The sequence below is a fragment of the Babylonia areolata genome, chromosome 15 (genome assembly GCF_041734735.1).
Source record: "Babylonia areolata isolate BAREFJ2019XMU chromosome 15, ASM4173473v1, whole genome shotgun sequence".
NCBI lineage: Eukaryota > Metazoa > Mollusca > Gastropoda > Neogastropoda > Buccinidae > Babylonia > Babylonia areolata.
Genome location: NC_134890.1, coordinates 1,975,148 through 1,997,647, shown reverse-complemented (window position 1 = coordinate 1,997,647; position 22,500 = coordinate 1,975,148). Strand labels below are relative to the sequence as shown.

Genomic DNA, 22,500 nt, shown 5'->3' with positions numbered 1-22,500 from the left:
GGTAAAATGACCTTAGAAGATACAAGTATAATGACCTTAGAGAAAATGGATACAGGTAAAATTACCTTAGTGGATGCAGGTAAAATGACCTTAGAAGATACAAGTACAAGACCTTAATGCATACAGGTAAAATTACTTAAGTGGATACAGGTTAAATTACATTAGCGAACGTGGACACACAAGTAAAATGGCCTTAATCAGTTCAGTGCCAGAGAATTTTGTATAAAAAATTAAAAAAAATTAAGTGCTCTCCCCTTGCCAGGGGATTTTGAGGATTCGGGGCTAATAAATCACAAAAAATTCTAGCACAAAAGCTATGGGCGATACAGAAAGAAAGTAAACGTTTTTGTGATGGAAAATGAATGTAAATTCTGATTCTGGGCTTTTTTTTCCCCAATTAGGTTGATTGTAGGTAACTGTTCAGGCAAGTAAAGTCGAGATCATAATTTTTGTGCAGCAAAAAAGTCTGTTTCCACCTCTACATAATGACATCCATAAAGAAAAGAAACAAAATACAGCTAAAAATAGCAAGCCTATTGTCAGATTATACCTGTAGAATAAATTAAAACAGGCTATAAGTTTATGAAAACAAATCACAGCTCTTGCAGACATGTAAGTAAATCACTGTCCCAATAGTGACAAAATTGAGTGAAGTCAACGTAAAAGGTCATCACAGTCCCAGAAACTGAACTGGCAAGCTTTTTGACAGCAAGAGCGTTTGCAAGTGAGAGGGTGAAGTTCTTTGATGACGTTCACTCCTTTCAAGTTGCACGTGGGCGGATTAAATTGTCTGCTGTATATCTGGCTTGCCACCTCTTCAAACAAGTCACCCCTCCGATTCAGCGAAAAAAGCGTTAAAAACAAAAAGCACGTGTTTCACGGCCAGTGCAGGTTCAGCAGAGGTATTTTCATAATCCAGACACATCAAACTGTTCAGTCTGTTTATGTGAATTGAATAGGTAAAATGGCCTTAGCGAATGTGTATAGTGGCCTTAGCGAATGTGTATACAGGTAAAATGGCCTTAGCGAATGTGTATAGTGGCCTTAGCGAATGTGTATACAGGTAAAATGGCCTTAGCGAATGTGTATAGTGGCCTTAGCGAATGTGTATACAGGTAAAATGGCCTTAGCGAATGTGTATGCAAGTGAAATGACCTCAGCGAAAGTGGATACGGGTAAAATGACCCCAGTGTGTGTGTGTATAGAATAGAATAGAATAGAATAGAATAGATTTTATTGTCATGAAACCGGAAGGTTTATAAGACACAATTGCAATGGTAAATGAATGAACGAATGAAAAACACACAATTTATCAATCAGTTAATGCGGTAAATTGCAGCAGCATTCATACACAAATTTTCCTAATCTTGTTTGTATATATTCATCATCTGTTAGCATCACCTGACTGGGAATATGTCCTGTGTTATTCGAATTTTGAATATCCTTTAAAAATTGTTGCCTTAAGGTTTCATATTTAATGTATGTCTGTGTCTGTGTGTATGTGTATGTGTGTCTGTGTGTATGTGTGTGTGTGTGTGTGTGTCTGTGTCTGTGTGTATGTGTGTGTGTGTGTGTGTGTGTGTGTGTGTGCGTGTGGGTGGGGGTGAACCAGGTGGACGGACGGCAGCCCCGTGGACTACGTGTCGTGGGCAGTGAACCAGCCCTTCAGTGACTTCGGCACAGAGAGCTGTGTGCAGAGCAACTCTGCGGGTGAGGACCGGGAGTCAGTGTCACATCACGGCTACTACACGTCTCCACTGACAGCTGACACAGTGTCACATCACGGCTACTGCACGTCTCCACTGACAGCTGACACAGTGTCACATCACGGCTACTACACGTCTTCACTGACAGCTGACACAGTGTCACATCACGGCTACTACACGTCTCCACTGACAGCTGACACAGTGTCACATCACGGCTACTACACGTCTTCACTGACAGCTGACAGAGTGTCACATCACACCTACTACATGTCTTCAATGACAGCTGACACAGTGTCACATCACGGCTACTACACGTCTCCACTGACAGCTGACACAGTGTCACATCACGGCTACTACACGTCTCCACTGACAGCTGACACAGTGTCACATCACGGCTACTACACGTCTCCACTGACAGCTGACACAGTGTCACATCACGGCTACTACACGTCTTCACTGTCTGACAGCTGACACAGTGTCACATCACGGCTACTACACGTCTTCACTGACAGCTGACACAGTGTCACATCACGGCTACTACACGTCTTCACTGACAGCTGACACAGTGTCACATCACGGCTACTACACGTCTTCACTGACAGCTGACACAGTGTCACATCACGGCTACTACACGTCTTCACTGTCTGACAGCTGACACAGTGTCACATCACGGCTACTACACGTCTCCACTGACAGCTGACACAGTGTCACATCACGGCTACTACACGTCTTCACTGTCTGACAGCTGACACAGTGTCACATCACACCTACTACACGTCTTCACTGTCTGACAGCTGACACAGTGTCACATCACACCTACTACACGTCTTCACTGTCTGACAGCTGACACAGTGTCACATCACAGCTACTACACGTCTTCACTGACAGCTGACACAGTGTCACATCACGGCTACTACACGTCTTCACTGACAGCTGACACAGTGTCACATCACAGCTACTACACGTCTTCACTGACAGCTGACACAGTGTCACATCACACCTACTACACGTCTTCACTGTCTGACAGCTGATATAGTGTCAGTAAAAAGGGCTGTACAGATGTGTGTGTGTGTGTGTGTGTGTGTGTGTGTTCAATTTCATTTAATGCCTATCCACTCCACATTAATTAAGTGATATTATTAGACATGGAAAAAAAAATCGGGGGTGGGGGTGGGAGGGGGGGAGGGGCGAGAAAAGAGAGAGGGGAAGGGAAAGGGATGAAAAAAAAAACCCAGCTGTTCACAACATTAACTGAACAACAATCTAAGAGAATAACTTTCCAACTCTAAAACATATAGGCGTTAAAAAAATGAATGAATGAAATGAAATTAAATTACAAAAAAAAAAAAACATTCAAGGGTTATAACAACAATCCAATTAGACTATCTTTGTGGGGGGGGGGAGATTGGGGGGGCGTGGGGGGGAATCAGCGAAAAGTCTAAGATTTCTTGACCCCCCACCCCCCACCCCACCCCCCTGCCTTTTATAACAACAATCCAATTGGACTATCTGACAGTGATTTGAAAAAAATCGAACAATAAAAGTGAAGAGTTCAAGATTTCTTTCATTGGAAAAGATGCTAATACAGATATGTGACATTTTAGCATTTTGCAAGTAAATATATGAACATTTGTTTTAGAATTACCACAGGAAACACTTTTTATATGTTTTGTCTTGAAACAGTTCAGTTTCCATCTACAGATCAATGACGCAATCTGCCTTCTGTTGTGTTGCTCATGGTTGCCAATAATTCCATACAATTTATTCATTTTTTCGTGTAAATTTTCAACAGCCTATATTCCGTGTGTGTGTGTGTGTGTGTGTGTGTGTGTGTGTGGGCAGGTGAGTGGAGTAACACCAACTGTATGTACCCAAGCGGGTACATCTGCCGGCAGCTACCCAAAGGTGTGGTGATCCCCAAATCCACCCCGCCACCCGTGATTGGAGGCTGTCCTCCTGACTTCACTTCTGCTGCCTTCCGTGAGTACTGTGCCTTGCGTGAGTACTGTGTGTCTGCCTTCCGTGAGTACTGTGCCTTGCGTGAGTACTGTGTGTCTGCCTTCCGTGAGTACTGTGCCTTGCGTGAGTACTGTGTGTCTGCCTTCCGTGAGTACTGTGTGTCTGCCTTCCGTGAGTACTGTGCCTTGCGTGAGTACTGTGTGTCTGCCTTCTGTGAGTACTGTGCCTTCCGTGAGTACTGTGTGTCTGCCTTCCGTGAGTACTGTGCCTTGCGTGAGTACTGTGCGTCTGCCTTCCGTGAGTACTGTGCGTCTGCCTTCCGTGAGTACTGTGTGTCTGCCTTCCGTGAGTACTGTGCCTTCCGTGAGTACTGTGTGTCTGCCTTCCGTGAGTACTGTGTCTGCCTTTCGTGAGTACTGTGCATTCCGTGAGTACTGTGTGTCTGCCTTCCGTGAGTACTGTGCTTTCCGTGAGTACTGTGTGTCTGCCTTCCGTGAGTACTGTGTCTTCCGTGAGTACTGTGCATTCCGTGAGTACTGTGTGGCTGCCTTCCGTGAGTACTGTGTGTCTGCCTTCCGTGAGTACTGTGCCTTCCGTGAGTACTGTGCCTTCCGTGAGTACTGTGTGTCTGCCTTCCGTGAGTACTGTGCCTGTGCCTTCCGTGAGTACTGTGTGTCTGCCTTCTGTGAGTACTGTGCTTTCCGTGAGTACTGTGCCTTCCGTGAGTACTGTGTCTGCCTTCCGTGAGTACTGTGCCTTCCGTGAGTACTGTGTGTCTGCCTTCCGTGAGTACTGTGTGTCTGTCTTCCGTGAGTACTGTGCCTGTGCCTTGCGTGAGTACTGTGCCTTCCGTGAGTACTGTGTGTCTGCCTTCCGTGAGTACTGTGCCTTCCGTGAGTACTGTGTGTCTGCCTTCCGTGAGTACTGTGCCTTCCGTGAGTACTGTGTGTCTGCCTTCTGTGAGTACTGTGCCTTCCGTGAGTACTGTGCCTTCCGTGAATACTGTGTGTCTGCCTTCCGTGAGTACTGTGCCTTCCGTGAGTACTGTGTGTCTGCCTTCTGTGAGTACTGTGCCTTCCGTGAGTACTGTGCCTTCCGTGAGTACTGTGTGTCTGCCTTCCGTGAGTACTGTGTGTCTTCCGTGAGTACTGTGTGTCTGCCTTCCGTGAGTACTGTGTGTCTGCCTTCCGTGAGTACTGTGCCTTCTGTGAGTACTGTGCCTTCCGTGAGTACTGTGTGTCTGCCTTCCGTGAGTACTGTGTGTCTGCCTTCCGTGAGTACTGTGTGTCTGCCTTCCGTGAGTACTGTGCCTTCCGTGAGTACTGTGTGTCTGCCTTCCGTGAGTACTGTGCCTTCCGTGAGTACTGTGCCTTTCGTGAGTACTGTGTGTCTGCCGTCTGTCATCCTCTGTTATTGAAACACACAGGCCCGTTGATGTTCTGTCTGTTATTGTTCTCAGTATGTATTTTGTACTATGTGTTATCATAATCCATGTGTGTGGCTGTGTGTGTGTGTGTTTTTTGTTGTTGTTGGTGGTGGTGGTGGTGGTGGTGGTGTGTGTGTGTGTGTGTGTGTGTGTGTGTGTGTGTGTGTTTCAGTGGAGAAATGTTACAGAGTGGAGGGCGTGGCGGAAGGGACCAGACTCAACTTCACTGACGCCATCTGGTTCTGTCGTAACCTTCACCCTGCTGCCACCCTTCTGTCCATCCACTATGGCCTGGAACAGAGTGAGTCTTCTGTCCATCCACTATGTCTTCTGTCTCTGTCCATCCACTATGTCTTCTGTCCATCCACTATGACTTCTGTCCATCTACTGAGTCTTCTGTCCATCCACTATGACTTCTGTCCATCTACTGTGTCTTCTGTCCATCCACTATGTCTTCTGTCTTCTGTCCATCTACTGTGTCTTCTGTCCTTCCACTATGTCTTCTGTCCATCTACTATGTCTTCTGTTCATCTACTGTGTCTTCTGTCCATCCACTATGACTTATGTCTTCTGTCCATCTACTGTGTCTTCTGTCCATCCACTATGACTTCTGTCTTCTGTCCATCCACTATGACTTCTGTCTTCTGTCCATCCACTATGTCTTCTGTCCATCCACTGTGTCTTCTGTCCATCTATTATGTCTTCTGTCCATCTACTGTGTCTTCTGTCCATCCACTATGACTTCTGTCTTCTGTCCATCCACTATGTCTTCTGTCTTCTGTCCATCCACTGTGTCTTCTGTCCATCTATTATGTCTTCTGTCCATCTACTGTGTCTTCTGTCCATCCACTATGTCTTCTGTCCATCTACTATGTCTTCTGTCTTCTGTCCATCCACTATGTCTTCTGTCTTCTGTCCATCCACTATGTCTTCTGTCCATCCACTATGTCTTCTGTCCATCTACTATGTCTTCTGTCCATCCACTATGTCTTCTGTCCATCTACTGTGTCTTCTGTCCATCTACTGTGTCTTCTGTCCATCCACTATGTCTTCTGTCCATCCACTATGTCTTCTGTCCATCTACTGTGTCTTCTGTCCATCTACTGTGTCTTCTGTCCATCCACTATGTCTTCTGTCCATCTACTATGTCTTCTGTCCATCCACTATGTCTTCTGTCCATCTACTGTGTCTTCTGTCCATCTACTGTGTCTTCTGTCTTCTGTCCATCTACTGTGTCTTCTGTCCATCCATTATGACTTCTGTCCATCCACTATGTCTTCTGTCTTCTGTCCATCTACTGTGTCTTCTGTCCATCCACTATGACTTCTGTCCATCCACTATGTCTTCTGTCTTCTGTCCATCCACTATGTCTTCTGTCCATCCACTATGTCTTCTGTCTTCTGTCCATCCACTATGTCTTCTGTCCATCCACTATGTCTTCTGTCTTCTGTCCATCCACTATGTTTTCTGTCCATCCACTATGTCTTCTGTCTTCTGTCCATCCACTATGACTTATGTCTTCTGTCCATCCACTATGACTTCTGTCCATCCACTATGACTTATGTCTTCTGTCCATTCACTATGACTTCTGTCCATCCACTATGACTTGGAAACGTGAGTTTTCTGTCCATTCACTATGACTTGTGTCCAACCACTATGACTTGGAAACAGTGTTTTCTGTCCATCCACTATGACTTGGAAACAGTGAGTTTTCTGTCCAACCACTATGACTTGGAAACAGTGTTTTCTGTCCATCCACTATGACTTGGAAACAGTGAGTTTTCTGTCCATTCACTATGACTTCTGTCCAACCACTATGACTTGGAAACAGTGTTTTCTGTCCATCCACTATGACTTGGAAACAGTGAGTTTTCTGTCCATCCACTATGACTTGGAAACAGTGTTTTCTGTCCATCCACTATGACTTGGAAACAGTGTTTTCTGTCCATCCACTATGACTTGGAAACAGTGAGTTTTCTGTCCATCCACTATGACTTGGAAACAGAGTGAGTCTCCACTATGACTTGGAAACAGAGTGAGTCTCCACTATGACGTGGAAACAGAGTGAGTCTCCACTATGACTTGGAACACAGGTGGACAAGGCAAAGATGGGGTTGTCTTATTGAAGGCAACCTGCAACTGCTGAGAATTTATTGCTTGATTTATTTACTGATTTGAGAACTGAATGTACTTCATGGTTTTTAATTCATTTTAATTCCTTTTTTTTTTCTTCGATTTCTATCATATATATATACATTTGACTTATGTATAAGACTACTTCCCCAGCCGTGTTGCAGGGTGTGTGACGTCAGTTGTCTCAGCCAGTGTGGGTGTTGCAGGGTGTGTGACGTCAGTTGTCTCACCCTGTGTGGGTGTTGCAGGGTGTGTGACGTCAGCTGTGTCACCCTGTGTGGGTGTTGCAGGGTGTGTGACGTCAGCTGTGTCACCCAGTGTGGGTGTTGCAGGGTGTGTGACGTCAGTTGTCTCACCCTGTGTGGGTGTTGCAGGGTGTGTGACGTCAGCTGTGTCACCCTGTGTGGGTGTTGCAGGGTGTGTGACGTCAGCTGTGTCACCCAGTGTGTTTGTTGCAGGGTGTGTGACGTCAGCTGTGTCACCCAGTGTGGGTGTTGCAGGGTGTGTGACGTCAGCTGTGTCACCCAGTGTGTTTGTTGCAGGGTGTGTGACGTCAGCTGTGTCACCCAGTGTGTTTGTTGCAGGGTGTGTGACGTCAGCTGTGTCACCCTGTGTGGGTGTTGCAGGGTGTGTGACGTCAGCTGTCTCAACTGTGTGGGTGTTGCAGGGTGTGTGACGTCAGCTGTCTTAGCCAGTGTAGGTGTTGCGGGGTGTGTGACGTCAGCTGTCTCAGCCAGTGTGGGTGTTGCAGGGTGTGTGACGTCAGCTGTGTCACCCTGTGTGGGTGTTGCAGGGTGTGTGACGTCAGCTGTGTCACCCTGTGTGGGTGTTGCAGGTGTGTGACGTCAGCTGTGTCCCCCTGTGTGGGTGTGTCACCCTGTGTGGGTGTTGCAGGTGTGTGACGTCAGTTGTGTCACCCTGTGTGGGTGTTGCAGGGTGTGTGACGTCAGCTGTGTCACCCTGCGTGGGTGTTGCAGGGTGTGTGACGTCAGCTGTGTCACCCAGTGTGGGTGTTGCAGGGTGTGTGACGTCAGCTGTGTCACCCTGTGTGGGTGTTGCAGGGTGTGTGACGTCAGCTGTGTCACCCAGTGTGGGTGTTGCAGGGTGTCTGACGCCACCTGTCTCACCCTGTGTGGGTGTTGCAGGGTGTGTGACGTCAGCTGTGTCACCCTGCGTGGGTGTTGCAGGGTGTGTGACGTCAGCTGTGTCACCCAGTGTGGGTGTTGCAGGGTGTGTGACGTCAGCTGTGTCACCCAGTGTGGGTGTTGCAGGGTGTCTGACGCCACCTGTCTCACCCTGTGTGGGTGTTGCAGGGTGTGTGACGTCAGCTGTGTCACCCTGTGTGGGTGTTGCAGGGTGTGTGACGTCAGCTGTGTCACCCAGTGTGGGTGTTGCAGGGTGTGTGACGTCAGCTGTGTCACCCAGTGTGGGTGTTGCAGGGTGTGTGACGCCACCTGTCTCACCCTGTGTGGGTGTTGCAGGGTGTGTGACGTCAGCTGTGTCACCCAGTGTGGGTGTTGCAGGGTGTGTGACGTCAGCTGTGTCACCCAGTGTGGGTGTTGCAGGGTGTGTGACGTCAGCTGTGTCACCCTGTGTGGGTGTTGCAGGGTGTGTGACGTCAGCTGTGTCACCCAGTGTGGGTGTTGCAGGGTGTGTGACGTCAGCTGTGTCACCCTGTGTGGGTGTTGCAGGGTGTGTGACGTCAGCTGTGTCACCCAGTGTGGGTGTTGCAGGGTGTGTGACGTCAGCTGTGTCGCTCTGTGTGGGTGTTGCAGGGTACGTGACGTCACTGATGGGGCAGTTGTCTCACCCTGTGTGGACGGGCCTGAACGATCGGAAAGAGCGGAACTACTTTGTGTGGAACGACAACAGCGAGAGGGACTTCACGTATTGGGGCCCCGGACAGCCCGATGAGAACCTGCACAGTGACGACCCTGCCGAAAGGGTGACCACTGCTGGCCTGTTCTCTTCTGCTTTTGTTCGTCTTGTGATGTGATGTACATTGTGTTTAACTTACTCAGTACGGACAGTCCTCTCTTCTCCTCTACACAGACCCCTCGGATGTCCAGTGGGTGTCTGAATGACCCAAGCTTTAGCTTCCGTCGTCAGAATTGTGGTATTCTTTGTCAACATTCACGTCTTCAGTATAAGAGCCTTCCGCTTGCAAAATTTTGATGATGGTAATTGGGGTGAAACGCTGTTAACGTCGTCTCTTTCGCCGTTCGTGTGGAAAGAGTTAACGAGGGTTTAGGAAAACCGGATGTTCGTCGTGATCTTTGATCTAACCCTTGATACGTGCTTAACAAAGGTGTACATGTATTGCATCAACATAGTTTGCATTAATTAAAAAAAAATTAATGGTCATTTTTTGGGGGGTGGGGGGCGGGGGTGGATGTAAAATCATTGACAAACGACCAAGTGATATCCCCATTGACCACGCTTTGTTTGCTGGCTTCATCAGTCTTACACAGCGACTGTGTTAATGGGAGTTACACAATGACTCACAACGCACTGTGTTAGAGGAGGTGTTACACAATGACTCAACGCACTGTGTTACAAGAGGTGTTACACAATGACTCACAACGCACTGTATTACAGGTGTTACACAATGACTCACAACGCACTGTGTTACAGGAGGTGTTACACAATGACTCACAACGCACTGTGTTACAGGAGGTGTTACACAATGACTCACAACGCACTGTTTTACAGGTGTTACAGAATGACTCACAACGCACTGTGTTACAGGTGTTACACAATGACTCACAACGTACTGTGTTACAGGAGGTGTTACACAATGACTCACAACGAACTGTGTTACAGAGGGACTGTGTTATACAATGACTCACAACGCACTGTGTTACAGGTGTTACACAATGACTCACAACGCACTGTGTTACAGGAGGTGTTACACAATGACTCACAACGCACTGTGTTACAGGTGTTACACAATGACTCACAACGCACTGTGTTACAGGAGGTGTTACACAATGACTCACAACGCACTGTGTTACAGGAGGTGTTACACAATGACTCACAACGCACTGTACTACAGGTGTTACACAATGACTCACAACGCACTGTGTTACAGAGGGACTGTGTTATACAATGACTCACAACGCACTGTGTTACAGGTGTTACACAATGACTCACAACGCACTGTGTTACAGGAGGTGTTACACAATGACTCAACGCACTGTGTTACAGAGGGACTGTGTTACACAATGACTCACAACGCACTGTGTTACAGGTGTTACACAATGACTCACAACGCACTGTGTTACAGGAGGTGTTACACAATGACTCACAACGCACTGTGTTACAGGTGTTACACAATGACTCACAACGCACTGTGTTACAGGTGTTACACAATGACTCACAACGCACTGTGTTACAGGTGTTACACAATGACTCACAACGCACTGTGTTACAGGAGGTGTTACACAATGACTCACAACGCACTGTGTTACAGGTGTTACACAATGACTCACAACGCACTGTGTTACAGAGGGACTGTGTTATACAATGACTCACAACACAGTGTGTTACAGGAGGTGTTACACAATGGCTCACAACGCACTGTGTTACAGTAGGTGTTACACAATGACTCACAACGCACTGTGTTACAGAGGGACTGTGCTATACAATGACTCACAACACAGTGTGTTACAGGAGGTGTTACACAATGACTCACAACGCACTGTGTTACAGGAGGTATTACACAATGACTCACAACGCACTGTGTTACAGAGGGACTGTGCTATACAATGACTCACAACACAGTGTGTTACAGGAGGTGTTACACAATGACTCACAACGCACTGTGTTACAGGAGGTGTTACACAATGACTCACAACGCACTGTGTTACAGAGGGACTGTGTTATACAATGACTCACAACGCACTGTGTTACAGGTGTTACACAATGGCTCACAACGCACTGTGTTACAGGAGGTGTTACACAATGACTCACAACGCACTGTGTTACAGAGGGACTGTGTGGCCATGAGTGCTGACTCACAGAATGTCGGGAACTGGGACGACATGAACTGCGCTGACAAAAATCACTTCATCTGTCAGGTGAAGAAAGGTACTGCTCAAAGCATGTCTGTCCTCTTTTTCCGGCACGCTGTCATGGTGTCACCTGTACCTCATCTCTCTTTGTTTAGTGATTATGTTTTGGTGACAGAGAAACCCTCTGCTTTTAAACCATATATACAGAGTTGTTTATACCGTTTCCTTGATTTATGTTTTTTCATGCAGTGAGAGTGAAAAACGCTGCAAATGGGGGGGGGGGGGAGTCTGTAAACGTTTCTACCACTTCATCAGACCCCCACCCCCCACCCCCACAGTCTAACCCATGCCAGTATCACAGCCACCCGGACAGAACGTGCAGGAAGCACGTGGGGTGACTCGTTGTCGTCTCCCTGGGTACACTGGGCCTCAACACCACGTTAACCACTGGCGTCACCCCACCCCCACCCCTTTACTTTCTGACCGCTGACCGATTTTCTTTTCCTTCCCCTTCCTCCCTTCTCTAAGCGTCCCCAGCTCCACCCCCCCCCCCTTTTTCCCCCACCAACTCCAATTTCCCCACCGCCCCACCTCCCTTCCCATTCTTGACCTCCTTCCTTCCCCCACCTGCTGTGACTTCCTGTCCACAGCCACACCTCCTCCCCCCCACCTGCTGTGACTTCCTGTCCACAGCAACACCTCCCCCCCCCACCTGCTGTGACTTCCTGTCCACAGCAACACCCCCCATCCCCCACCTGCTGTGACTTCCTGTCCACAGCCACACCTCCTCCCACCTGCTGTGACTTCCTGTCCACAGCAACACCTCCCCCCCCACCTGCTGTGACTTCCTGTCCACAGCAACACCTCCTCCCCCCCACCTGCTGTGACTTCCTGTCCACAGCCACACCTCCTCCCACCTGCTGTGACTTCCTGTCCACAGCCACACCTCCTCCCCCACCTATGTTACTTCCTGTCCACAGCCACACCTCCTCCCCCCCACCTGCTGTGACTTCCTGTCCACAGCCACACCTCCTCCCCCCCACCTGCTGTGACTTCCTGTCCACAGCCACACCTCCTCCCCCACCTACTGTGACTTCCTGTCCACAGCCACACCTCCTCCCCCCCACCTGCTGTGACTTCCTGTCCACAGCCACACCTCCTCCCCCACCTGCTGTGACTTCCTGTCCACAGCCACACCTCCTCCCCCCCACCTGCTGTGACTTCCTGTCCACAGCCACACCTCCTCCCCCACCTGCTGTGACTTCCTGTCCACAGCCACACCTCCTCCCCCCCCACCTGCTGTGACTTCCTGTCCACAGCCACACCTCCTCCCCCACCTATGTGACTTCCTGTCCACAGCCACACCTCCTCCCCCCCCCACCTGCTGTGACTTCCTGTCCACAGCCACACCTCCTCCCCCCCCCCACCTGTTGTGACTTCCTGTCCACAACCACACCTCCCCCCCACCTGCTGTCACTTCCTGTCCACAGCCACACCTCTTCCCACCTGCTGTCACTTCCTGTCCACAGCCACACCTCCTCCCCCCCCACCTGCTGTGACTTCCTGTCCACAGCAACACCTCCTCCCCCCCCCACCTGCTGTGACTTCCTGTCCACAACCACACCTCCCCCCACCTGCTGTGACTTCCTGTCCACAGCCACACCCCCCCCCCACCTGCTGTCACTTCCTGTCCACAGCCACACCTCTTCCCACCTGCTGTCACTTCCTGTCCACAGCCACACCTCCTCCCCCCCACCTGCTGTGACTTCCTGTCCACAGCCACACCTCCTCCCACCTGCTGTGACTTCCTGTCCACAGCCACACCTCCTCCCACCTGCTGTGACTTCCTGTCCACAGCCAGACTCCTCCCACCTGCTGTGACTTCCTGGTACTACTGTAGCTAGGATTGCTGTCACGTGTTGGTGTTACTGTAGCTAGGATTGCTGTCACGTGTTGGTGTTACTGTAGCTAGGATTGCTGTCACGTGTTGGTGTTACTGTAGCTAGGATTGCTGTCACGTGTTGGTGTTGGTGTTACTGTAGCTAGGATTGCTGTCACGTGTTGGTGAGTGTCTGACTGTGGTGTGTAGTCAGTGACACACTACGCACCAGTCTGACACACTACGCACCACAGTCAGTGACGCACTACTCACCACAGTCAGTGACACACTACACACCACAGTCAGTGACACACTACACACCAGTCTGACACACTACACACCACAGTCAGTGACACACTACACACCAGTCTGACACGCTACTCACCACAGTCAGTGACACACTACACACCAGTCTGACACACTACACACCACAGTCAGTGACACACTACACACCACAGTCAGTGACACACTACACACCAGTCTGACACACTACACACCAGTCTGACACACTACACACCACAGTCAGTGACACATTACACACCAGTCAGTGACACACTACTCACCACAGTCAGTGACACACTACACACCACAGTCAGTGACACATTACACACCAGTCAGTGACACACTACTCACCACAGTCAGTGACACACTACACACCACAGTCAGTGACACACTACACACCAGTCTGACACACTACACACCGGTCTGACACACTACACACCACAGTCAGTGACACACTACACACCAGTCAGTGACACACTACACACCACAGTCAGTGACACATTACACACCAGTCAGTGACACACTACTCACCACAGTCAGTGACACACTACACACCACAGTCAGTGACAACACTACACACCACAGTCAGTGACACACTACTCACCACAGTCAGTAACACAACACACATCACAGACAGTGACACACTACACACCAGTCTGACACACTGCACACCAGTCTGACACACTACACACCACAGTCAGTGACACATTACACACCAGTCAGTGACACACTACACACCACAGTCAGTGACACATTACACACTAGTCAGTGACACACTACTCACCACAGTCAGTGACACACTACTCACCACAGTCAGTGACACACTACACACCACAGTCAGTGACACACTACACACCAGTCTGACACACTACTCACCACAGTCAGTGACACATTACACACCAGTCTGACACACTTCACACTACACTCAGTGATACATTACACACCAGTCAGTGACACACTACTCACCACAGTCAGTGACACACTACTCACCACAGTCAGTGACACACTACACACCAGTCTGACACACTACACACCACAGTCAGTGACAACACTACACACCACAGTCAGTGACACACTACACACCAGTCTGACACACTACACACTGTACAGAACCCAACTGGCCCAGCCAGCCGCCAGACGTGACGGGGTGCCGGGCGGGGTACAGCAAACAGCTGGACCAGTGCTACAGGTACTTCCCCACCCCGAAGAGCTGGAGCCAGGCCCAGGCCACCTGCCGGCTGGATGGCGGGGTACTGGCCACCCCGATCAACAGGTTCCAGAAAGACATCGTGGGCATGCTGAGGATCCCCGACCGTCAGCACGCCAACAACATCAGTGATATGTGGATTGGTCTGCACTACACGGTGTGTGTGTGTGTGTGTGTGTGTGTGTGTGTGTGTGTGTGTGTGTGTGTGTGTGTGTGTGTGTGTGTGTGTGTGACCAATATCAGTGATATCTGTATTGGTCTGCACCACACTGTGTGTGTGTGTGTGTGTGTGTGTGTGTGTGTGTGTGTGTGTGTGTGTGTGTGAATAATTTCTTATTAATCAATTGTTTAATTCTTCCCCTTTCTGATGCGTTAATCTTTATCTAGTATTGTGCAGTGTAGACCCTATGTGAAAGGCACACCAGTGCTTATGTAGCATCGTCTTGTCTCTCCCTCTCTCTCTGTCTCCCTCACCCCACCCCACCCCCTCCTCTCTCTCTCTCTCTCTCTCTGTCTCCCTCACCCCACCCCACCCCCTCCTCTCTCTCTCTCTCTCTCTCTCTCTTGTCTTCCTCCCTCTCTCTCTCTCTGTCTCCCTCATCCCACCCCACCCCTCTCTCTTCTTTCTCTCTGTCTCCCACCCTCTCTCTCTCTGTCTCCCTCCCTCTCTCTCTGTCTCCCCCCTCTCTCTCTCTTCCCCTCTTCTCTGTCTCTCTCTGCCTCTATATATGACTCTCTCTCTCTCTCTCTCTCTCCATCCCTCTCTCTCTCTCTCTCTCCCTCCCTCTCTGTCACGGACGACATAGTGGTTCCGCTATTTTTTTCTTTTCTTTTGCGTTTATGGAGGGGGTTCGAGGCCATCTCATTCCCTCCTATCATGGCAAGTGGATTTGGCGGAGGCTGGTGGGTCGCTGAATTATTTTTAGAGGCGGGTGTGTTTCGTATGCGCGTGCACGATGTTTTCCATCGTGCGTGTTCCCCTTGGTGGCTGGGCGTTCGAGCGTAGTGAGATCGTGCTGTTGTGTCATGTTTTCTATGTTTTGTAAGCGTTTCGTGCAACTGAACGGGGAAAAAAAATAGAGAGGCAGCTGAGTGAACAGAGTGAGCAGAGTTCTAATGTTTCAAATGCTTCTCGCCGGTTTGTCCCTGGCTTCACTCGAAGGGAGTCAGTCCTTGGAGAAGGACGGTGGTAGAACCAGCGCTTAGCGGCTGATGTTCGTTGGGTTTTTTTTCCTCTGTAAACGACTTTATGTCCGCCAGTGGAACTGTTCTTCATCTGTGTTTCGATGTTAACACCCGTTGTTCGTTTACGGAACACTGTGCGGTGGCCAGTGGGTGACTTTTGTTTTGTCCTGTCAGCGTTTCTCCAGTTGCCTGGCGCGCGTCTTGAGGTGTTGTGCCTCCGTTCGAATCGTGGGGAAACGTCGCGTCGCTCTAGGTAGGAGCTTGTGTTCCAGTTTTGTTTATGTATTGTTTTCCTCCGTCGTGGTTCATTGTTACGTTTGTATTTTCTGTCTCCTGTTTGTTGTGACCTTTCTCTTGTCACGGTTTATTGTGAAAGTTATGAGCCTGTGAAGGGGCGATGAGTTGTCACGTGTTGCTAAAATGTTATAGTGGAAATGTAAGGAATAAATATTGAAATTTAAGAATTGGGGAGGAGCTACATTTTTTTACATGTCTGCCAAGTGGGAGTTGAAAAAACGGAAGGGGGTAATTTTAGGTATCTTGCTTTTTACATGCTCAAGACAATTTTATTGGATATTTTTGTTAAGGTTTAAGGAGCTCGTCCAACTAGAGGCCACGAGTTAACATCGGGAGTGAATTTATGCTTGCAGAAAACAGTACTGTGGTATATGGTAAATGATTTGTTTTGACATGTGAAATACTGGAAGAAAGGGAGATAATTATTAGTCTATTTTTACGGCGGCGAGGCGTGCGGGAAAAAAGATGCCGGCAACCATTGTTAATGTCATTCACTTTTCCATAATATTTGAACAAATTGATCTTTCGAAATATTCATCAATGGTTTTGGGCTGCCATTGCGTCTTCCTGTGCGCTCCTCGCTGGGTGCCGCCAGTTTTGTAGATGTTTTAGTTGTGACATGGTGGTTCCACACCATCCGCCTCTCAGAGCCGGCGACGGATCCGCTGAGGGCTCCGCTGACGTTCCATACTGGGGGCCTGTCTTCCGTCCGCCAGCATCACAAACACTCCTATGTTAATGTGTTTATGTTTTTTTTATCGTGGAAAACAGACCATCCTGTGCTTCTAGTGATGGTGGTTTGACATCTCATTTACCAGTGCCCTTGTGGTAAAATGTGACAAGACTAAAGCTGTGGTTGTGCTGCCGTTTTTGTTCTTTGTTTTTTTTGTTTGGGTGGGTTGTTTTTGTTTGGGGGGGTTTGTATGCTCTTGAAAAAAAATTTTTTTTTAGATTTTTTTTATTTACATACATCTGTAGACATATACAATCATTAAATGCATTACATAATTTCGTTTCTGTGTGGGCTTGTTGTGTTGTGGCGTCTGTAGTGGGGTATCTTGGGGAGGGTGCACGTCCGCTTTAGCACGCGTGACACTCCCTCTCCCTCCCTCTCTTCCTCCCTCTCCATCCCCACTCTTTCTCTCCCTCCCTCTCTCTCTCCCTCTCTCTCCCTCCCTCCCTCCCTCTCTCCCTTTCTCCCCCTCCCCCTCCCTCTCCCTCTCTCCCTCTCCCTCCCTCTCTCTGTCCATCCCTATCTCTCTCTCCCTCTCTCTCCCTCCCTCTCTTCCTCCCTCTCTCTCTCTCCATCCCTCTCTCTCTCCATCCCCCTCTCTCTCTCCTTCCCTCTCTCTCTCGCCCTCTCTCCCTATCTCCCTTCCTCTCTTTCCCTCTCTCACCCCTCTCTCCCTCTCCCCCCTCCCCCTCCCTCTCTCTCCCTGTGTGCTGAGACATGGTTGCTGTGCAGGGCGGCAGGTTCCAGTGGGTGAACCAGTGGCCCGTGAGGTACACGTCCTGGGCTTCTCTCTCCCTCCCTCTCTCCCTTTCTCCCTCTCTCCCTTTCTCCCTCTCCCCCTCCCCCTCCCTCTCTCCCTCTCTCTCTCTCCCTCCCTCTCTTCCTCTCTCTCTCTCTTCCTCCGTCTCTCTCCATCCCTCTCTCTCTCCATCCCCCCCCTCTCCATCCCCCCTCTCTCTCCTTCCCTCTCTCTCTCTCCTTATCTCCCTTCCTCTCTTTCCCTCTCTCACCCCTCTCTCTCTCCCTCCCTCTCTCCCTTTCTCCCCCTCCCCCTCCCCCTCCCCCTCCCTCTCTCCCTGTGTACTGAGACATGGTTGCTGTGCAGGGCGGCAGGTTCCAGTGGGTGAACCAGTGGCCCGTGAGGTACACGTCCTGGGCTTCTCTCTCTCCTTCTCCTCCTCTCTCTCTCCCTCCCTCTCTCCCTTTCTCCCTCTCCCCCTCCCCCTCCCTCTCTCTCCCTGTGTGCTGAGACATGGTTGCTGTGCAGGGCGGCAGGTTCCAGTGGGTGAACCAGTGGCCCATGAGGTACACGTCCTGGGCTTCTCTCTCTCTCTCTCTCTCTCCCTCTCTCCCTCCCTCTCTCTCTCTCTCCCTCTCTCCCTTTCTCCCTCTCCCCCTCCCCCTCCCTCTCTCTCCCTGTGTACTGAGACATGGTTGCTGTGCAGGGCGGCAGGTTCCAGTGGGTGAACCAGTGGCCCGTGAGGTACACGTCCTGGGCCAGTGAGGAGCCGGACAACTCGGGGCCCTGCGTCACCATGGACGCGGCCTTCTTCTGGCACGACCACGACTGTGCTGCCACCTACCCCTTTGTCTGTCAGCTGGGTGGTGAGTCTGTCTGTCAGCTGGGTGGTGAGTCTGTCTGTCAGCTGGGTGGTGAGTCTGTCTGTCTGTCAGCTGGGTGGTGAGTCTGTCAGCTGGGTGGTGAGTGTGTCTGTCAGCTGGGTGGTGAGTCTGTCAGCTGGGTGGTGAGTCTGTCAGCTGGGTGGTGAGTCTGTCTGTCAGTCAGCTGGGTGGTGAGTCTGTCTGTCAGTCAGCTGGGTGGTGAGTCTGTCAGCTGGGTGGTGAGTCAGTCTGTCTGTCTGTCAGCTGGGTGGTGTGTCTGTCTGTCAGCTGGGTGGTGAGTCTGTCTGTCTGCTGGGTGGTGAGTCTGTCTGTCTGTCAGCTGGGTGGTGAGTCTGTCTGTCTCTCTGTCAGCTGGGTGGTGTGTCTGTCAGCTGGGTGGTGTGTCTGTCTGTCAGCTGGGTGGTGTGTCTGTCTGTCAGCTGGGTGGTGTGTGTCTGTCAGCTGGGTGGTGAGTGTCTGTCAGCTGGGTGGTGTGTCTGTCTGTCAGCTGGGTGGTGTGTCTGTCAGCTGGGTGGTGTGTCTGTCAGCTGGGTGGTGTGTCTGTCAGCTGGGTGGTGTGTCTGTCAGCTGGGTGGTGTGTCTGTCAGCTGGGTGGTGAGTGTGTCTGTCAGTCAGCTGGGTGGTGAGTCTGTCTGTCAGCTGGGTGGTGAGTCTGTCTGTCAGCTGGGTGGTGAGTCTGTCTGTCAGCTGGGTGGTGAGTCTGTCAGCTGGGTGGTGAGTCTGTCAGCTGGGTGGTGAGTCTGTCTGTCAGTCAGCTGGGTGGTGAGTCTGTCAGCTGGGTGGTGAGTGTCTGTCTGTAAGCTGGGTGGTGAGTCTGTCAGCTGGGTGGTGAGTCTGTCTATCTCTGTCCGTCTGTCTGTCATCTGGGTGGTGAGTCTGTCCCTCTGTCTCTGTCCGTCTGTCTGTCTGTCAGCTGGGTGGTGAGTCTGTCCCTCTATCTCTGTCTGTCTGTCAGCTGGGTGGTGAGTCTGTCTGCTGGGTGGTGACACCTGATTTGACATTTAGTCTGAAGCCCTGATGTGATATTGACAGTCTGAAGCCCTGATGTGATATTGAGTCTGAAGCCTTGGTGTGATACTGATAGTCTGAAGTTTTGATGTGATCTGAAGCCCTGATGTGATACTGACAGTCTGAAGCCTTGATGTGATCTGAAGCCCTGCTGTGATATTGACAGTCTGAAGCTTTGATGTGATATTGACAGTCTGAAGCCTTAATGTGATACTGACAGTCTGAAGCCCTGATGTGATGAGTCTGAAGCTTTGAAGTGATGTTGACAGTCTGAAGCCTTGATGTGATATTGACAGCCCTTGATGTGATATTGACAGTCTGAAGCATTGATGTGATACTGAGTCTGAAGCATTGATGTGATACTGAGTCTGAAGCCCTGATGTGATATTGACAGTCTGAAGCCTTGATGTGATACTGACAGTCTGAAGCCCTGATGTGATGTTGAGTCTGAACCCTTGATGTGATGTTGACAGTCTGAACCCTTGATGTGATACCGACAAGTCTGAAGCTCTGATGTGCCCCTGCATGGTCACCGGGCTTATAGGCAACAACAGATCAGGTAAGCATTCGTGTTTGATTTGCTTCAACAACAACAAAAAACAAAGCCAATCTGCCATTGTCAGGTACCCCGGCCCCTACAGTGACAACGGTGAAGGGTGGGTGTGAGGAGGGCTGGATGGCGCACGGAGAGTACTGCTACCGGCTGATCCCGGACAGCGTCAGGTCGTGGCCCGGGGCTGGCTACGCCTGCCGGCAGCTGGGGGCCTCCCTCGTCAGCGTGCACTCCAAGGAAGAGATGGACTTCGTCAACAGCGTCGTCCTCACTAAGGCGGCTCTTGTCACGGGCAACGTCTGGCTGGGCCTCTCCAAGGCTGAGGACAGTAAGTGGGTCTATACTGGGCCTCTTGGACAGTAAGTGGGTCTATACTGGGCCTCTTGGACAGTAAGTGGGTCTATACCGGGCCTCTCTAGGACAGTAAGGACAGTACTGGGCCTCTGACAGTAAGTGGGCTCTATACTGGGCCTCTTGGACAGTAAGTGGGTCTATACTGGACCTCTCAAGGGCTGAGGACAGTAAGTGGGTCTATACCTGGGCCTCTCTAGGCTGAGACAGTAAGTGGGTCTATACCGGGCCTCTCTAAGGCTGAAGACAGTAAGTGGTTCTATACTGGGCCTCTTCAAGGCTGAGGACAGTAAGTGGGTCTATACTGGGCCTCTCCAAGGGCTGAGGACAGTAAGTGGGTCTATACTGGGCCTCTCTAAGGCTGAGGACAGTAAGTGGGTCTATACTGGGCCTCTCCAAGGCTGAGGACAGTAAGTGGGTCTATACTGGGCCTCTCCAAGGCTGAGGACAGTAAGTGGGTCTATACCGGGCCTCTCTAAGGCTGAGGACAGTAAGTGGGTCTATACTGGGCCTCTCCAAGGCTGAGGACAGTAAGTGGGTCTATACCGGGCCTCTTGGACAGTAAGTGGGTCTATACTGGGCCTCTTGGACAGTAAGTGGGTCTATACTGGGCCTCTTGGACAGTAAGTGGGTCTATACCGGGCCTCTCTAGGGCTGAAGACAGTAAGTGGGTCTATACTGGGCCTCTCTAAGGCTGAAGACAGTAAGTGGGTCTATACCGGGTCTCTCTAGGGCTGAAGACAGTAAGTGGGTCTATACAGGGCCTCTCTAAGGCTGAAGACGGTAAGTGGGTCTATTCTGGGCCTCTTCAAGGCTGAGGACAGTAAGTGGGTCTATACTGGGCCTCTCTAGGGCTGAAGACAGTAAGTGGGTCTATACTGGGCCTCTCTAAGGCTGAGGACAGTAAGTGGGTCTATACCGGGCCTCTCTAGGGCTGTGGACAATTAGGTCTACATTTTGCTGGGCCTCTTAAGGCGAATTATTAAAGGTAAGACTGGATTGTTGAATGGGTTGTGCTGGGAAGTGAAGCGTTGGTCCACATGAACAGGTCTGGTTGTGAAGGAATGGGTTTTGATTGGGCTGGCTATCAAAGGGCTGGTTATCATAGGGCTGGATATTAAAAGGCTGGTTATCATAGGGCTGGATATCAAAGTGCTGGTTATCATAGGGCTGGTTATCAAAGTGCTGGATATCATAGGGCTGGCTATCAAAGGGCTGGTTATCAAAGTGCTGGTTATCATAGGGCTGGGTCACAGGTGGATTAGGATACAGTTCTGCTGGAATTGGGTCGCACTAAGGTTGAATTGTGTTACAGTTCGGTCGGTCGGGTTACACTAACGTTAGATTGGGTAACAGTTGGTTTGGATTACGCTTAAGCTGGATTAGGTTACAGTTGAGCTGGAATGGGTTACAGTTGGGTTACTCACAGGTTGGATTTGGTTTTGCAGTTTGGTTACAGTTTGGATTTGTATTGGTTTTGTGGTTGGGTTGGATTCTATTTTGGCTTAGTAGGGTCTGGTAGTGTAGATTGGGTTAATTGTGGGATTAACGTTACCTGGGTCTGGTAGTGTAGATTGGGTTAATGCTGGGATTAACGTTATCTTGGTCTGGTAGTGTAGATTGGGTTAATTGTGGGATTAACGTTACATAGGTCTGGTAGTGTAGATTGGGTTAATGGTGGGATTAACGTTACCTGGTTAATGGTGGGATTAACGTTACGTAGGTCTGGTAATGTAGATTGGATTAATGCTGGATTAACGTTACCTGGGTGTGGTATTGTACATTGGGTTAATTGTGGGATTAACGTTACCTAGGTGTGGTAGTGTAGATTGGGTTAATTGTGGGATTAACGTTACATAGGTCTGGTAGTGTAGATTGGATTAATGCTGGGATTAACGTTACCTGGGTCTGGTAGTGTAGATTGGGTTAATGGTGGGATTAACGTTACCTGGGTCTGGTAGTGTAGATTGGGTTAATGGTGGGATTAACGTTACCTGGGTGTGGTAGTGTAGATTGGGTTAATTGTGGGATTAACGTTACGTAGGTCTGGTAATGTAGATTGGGTTAATTGTGGGATTAACGTTACCTGGGTCTGGTAATGTAGATTGGGTTAATTGTGGGATTAACGTTACCTGGGTGTGGTAG

The 22,500-nt window shown here is 49.9% G+C and overlaps 1 protein-coding gene and 1 pseudogene across 4 annotated transcripts in view; both read left to right on the top strand.

Annotated features, from left to right (window-relative positions):
• Positions 1-22,500, top strand: part of LOC143290371 (macrophage mannose receptor 1-like) — a 123,853-nt gene that overhangs the window by 90,019 nt on the left and 11,334 nt on the right. For all 4 annotated transcript variants that reach the window (XM_076599746.1, XM_076599745.1, XM_076599748.1 and 1 more), the window contains exons 35-42: positions 1,613-1,710; positions 3,549-3,686; positions 5,264-5,392; positions 9,000-9,169; positions 11,214-11,313; positions 14,509-14,762; positions 18,266-18,425; positions 20,075-20,332. In XM_076599746.1, coding sequence (XP_076455861.1) covers positions 1,613-1,710; positions 3,549-3,686; positions 5,264-5,392; positions 9,000-9,169; positions 11,214-11,313; positions 14,509-14,762; positions 18,266-18,425; positions 20,075-20,332 — 1,307 coding nt within the window. The remainder of the gene's footprint in view (positions 1-1,612; positions 1,711-3,548; positions 3,687-5,263; positions 5,393-8,999; positions 9,170-11,213; positions 11,314-14,508; positions 14,763-18,265; positions 18,426-20,074; positions 20,333-22,500) is intronic.
• On the top strand, positions 9,485-11,207 carry LOC143290073 (uncharacterized; annotated as a pseudogene).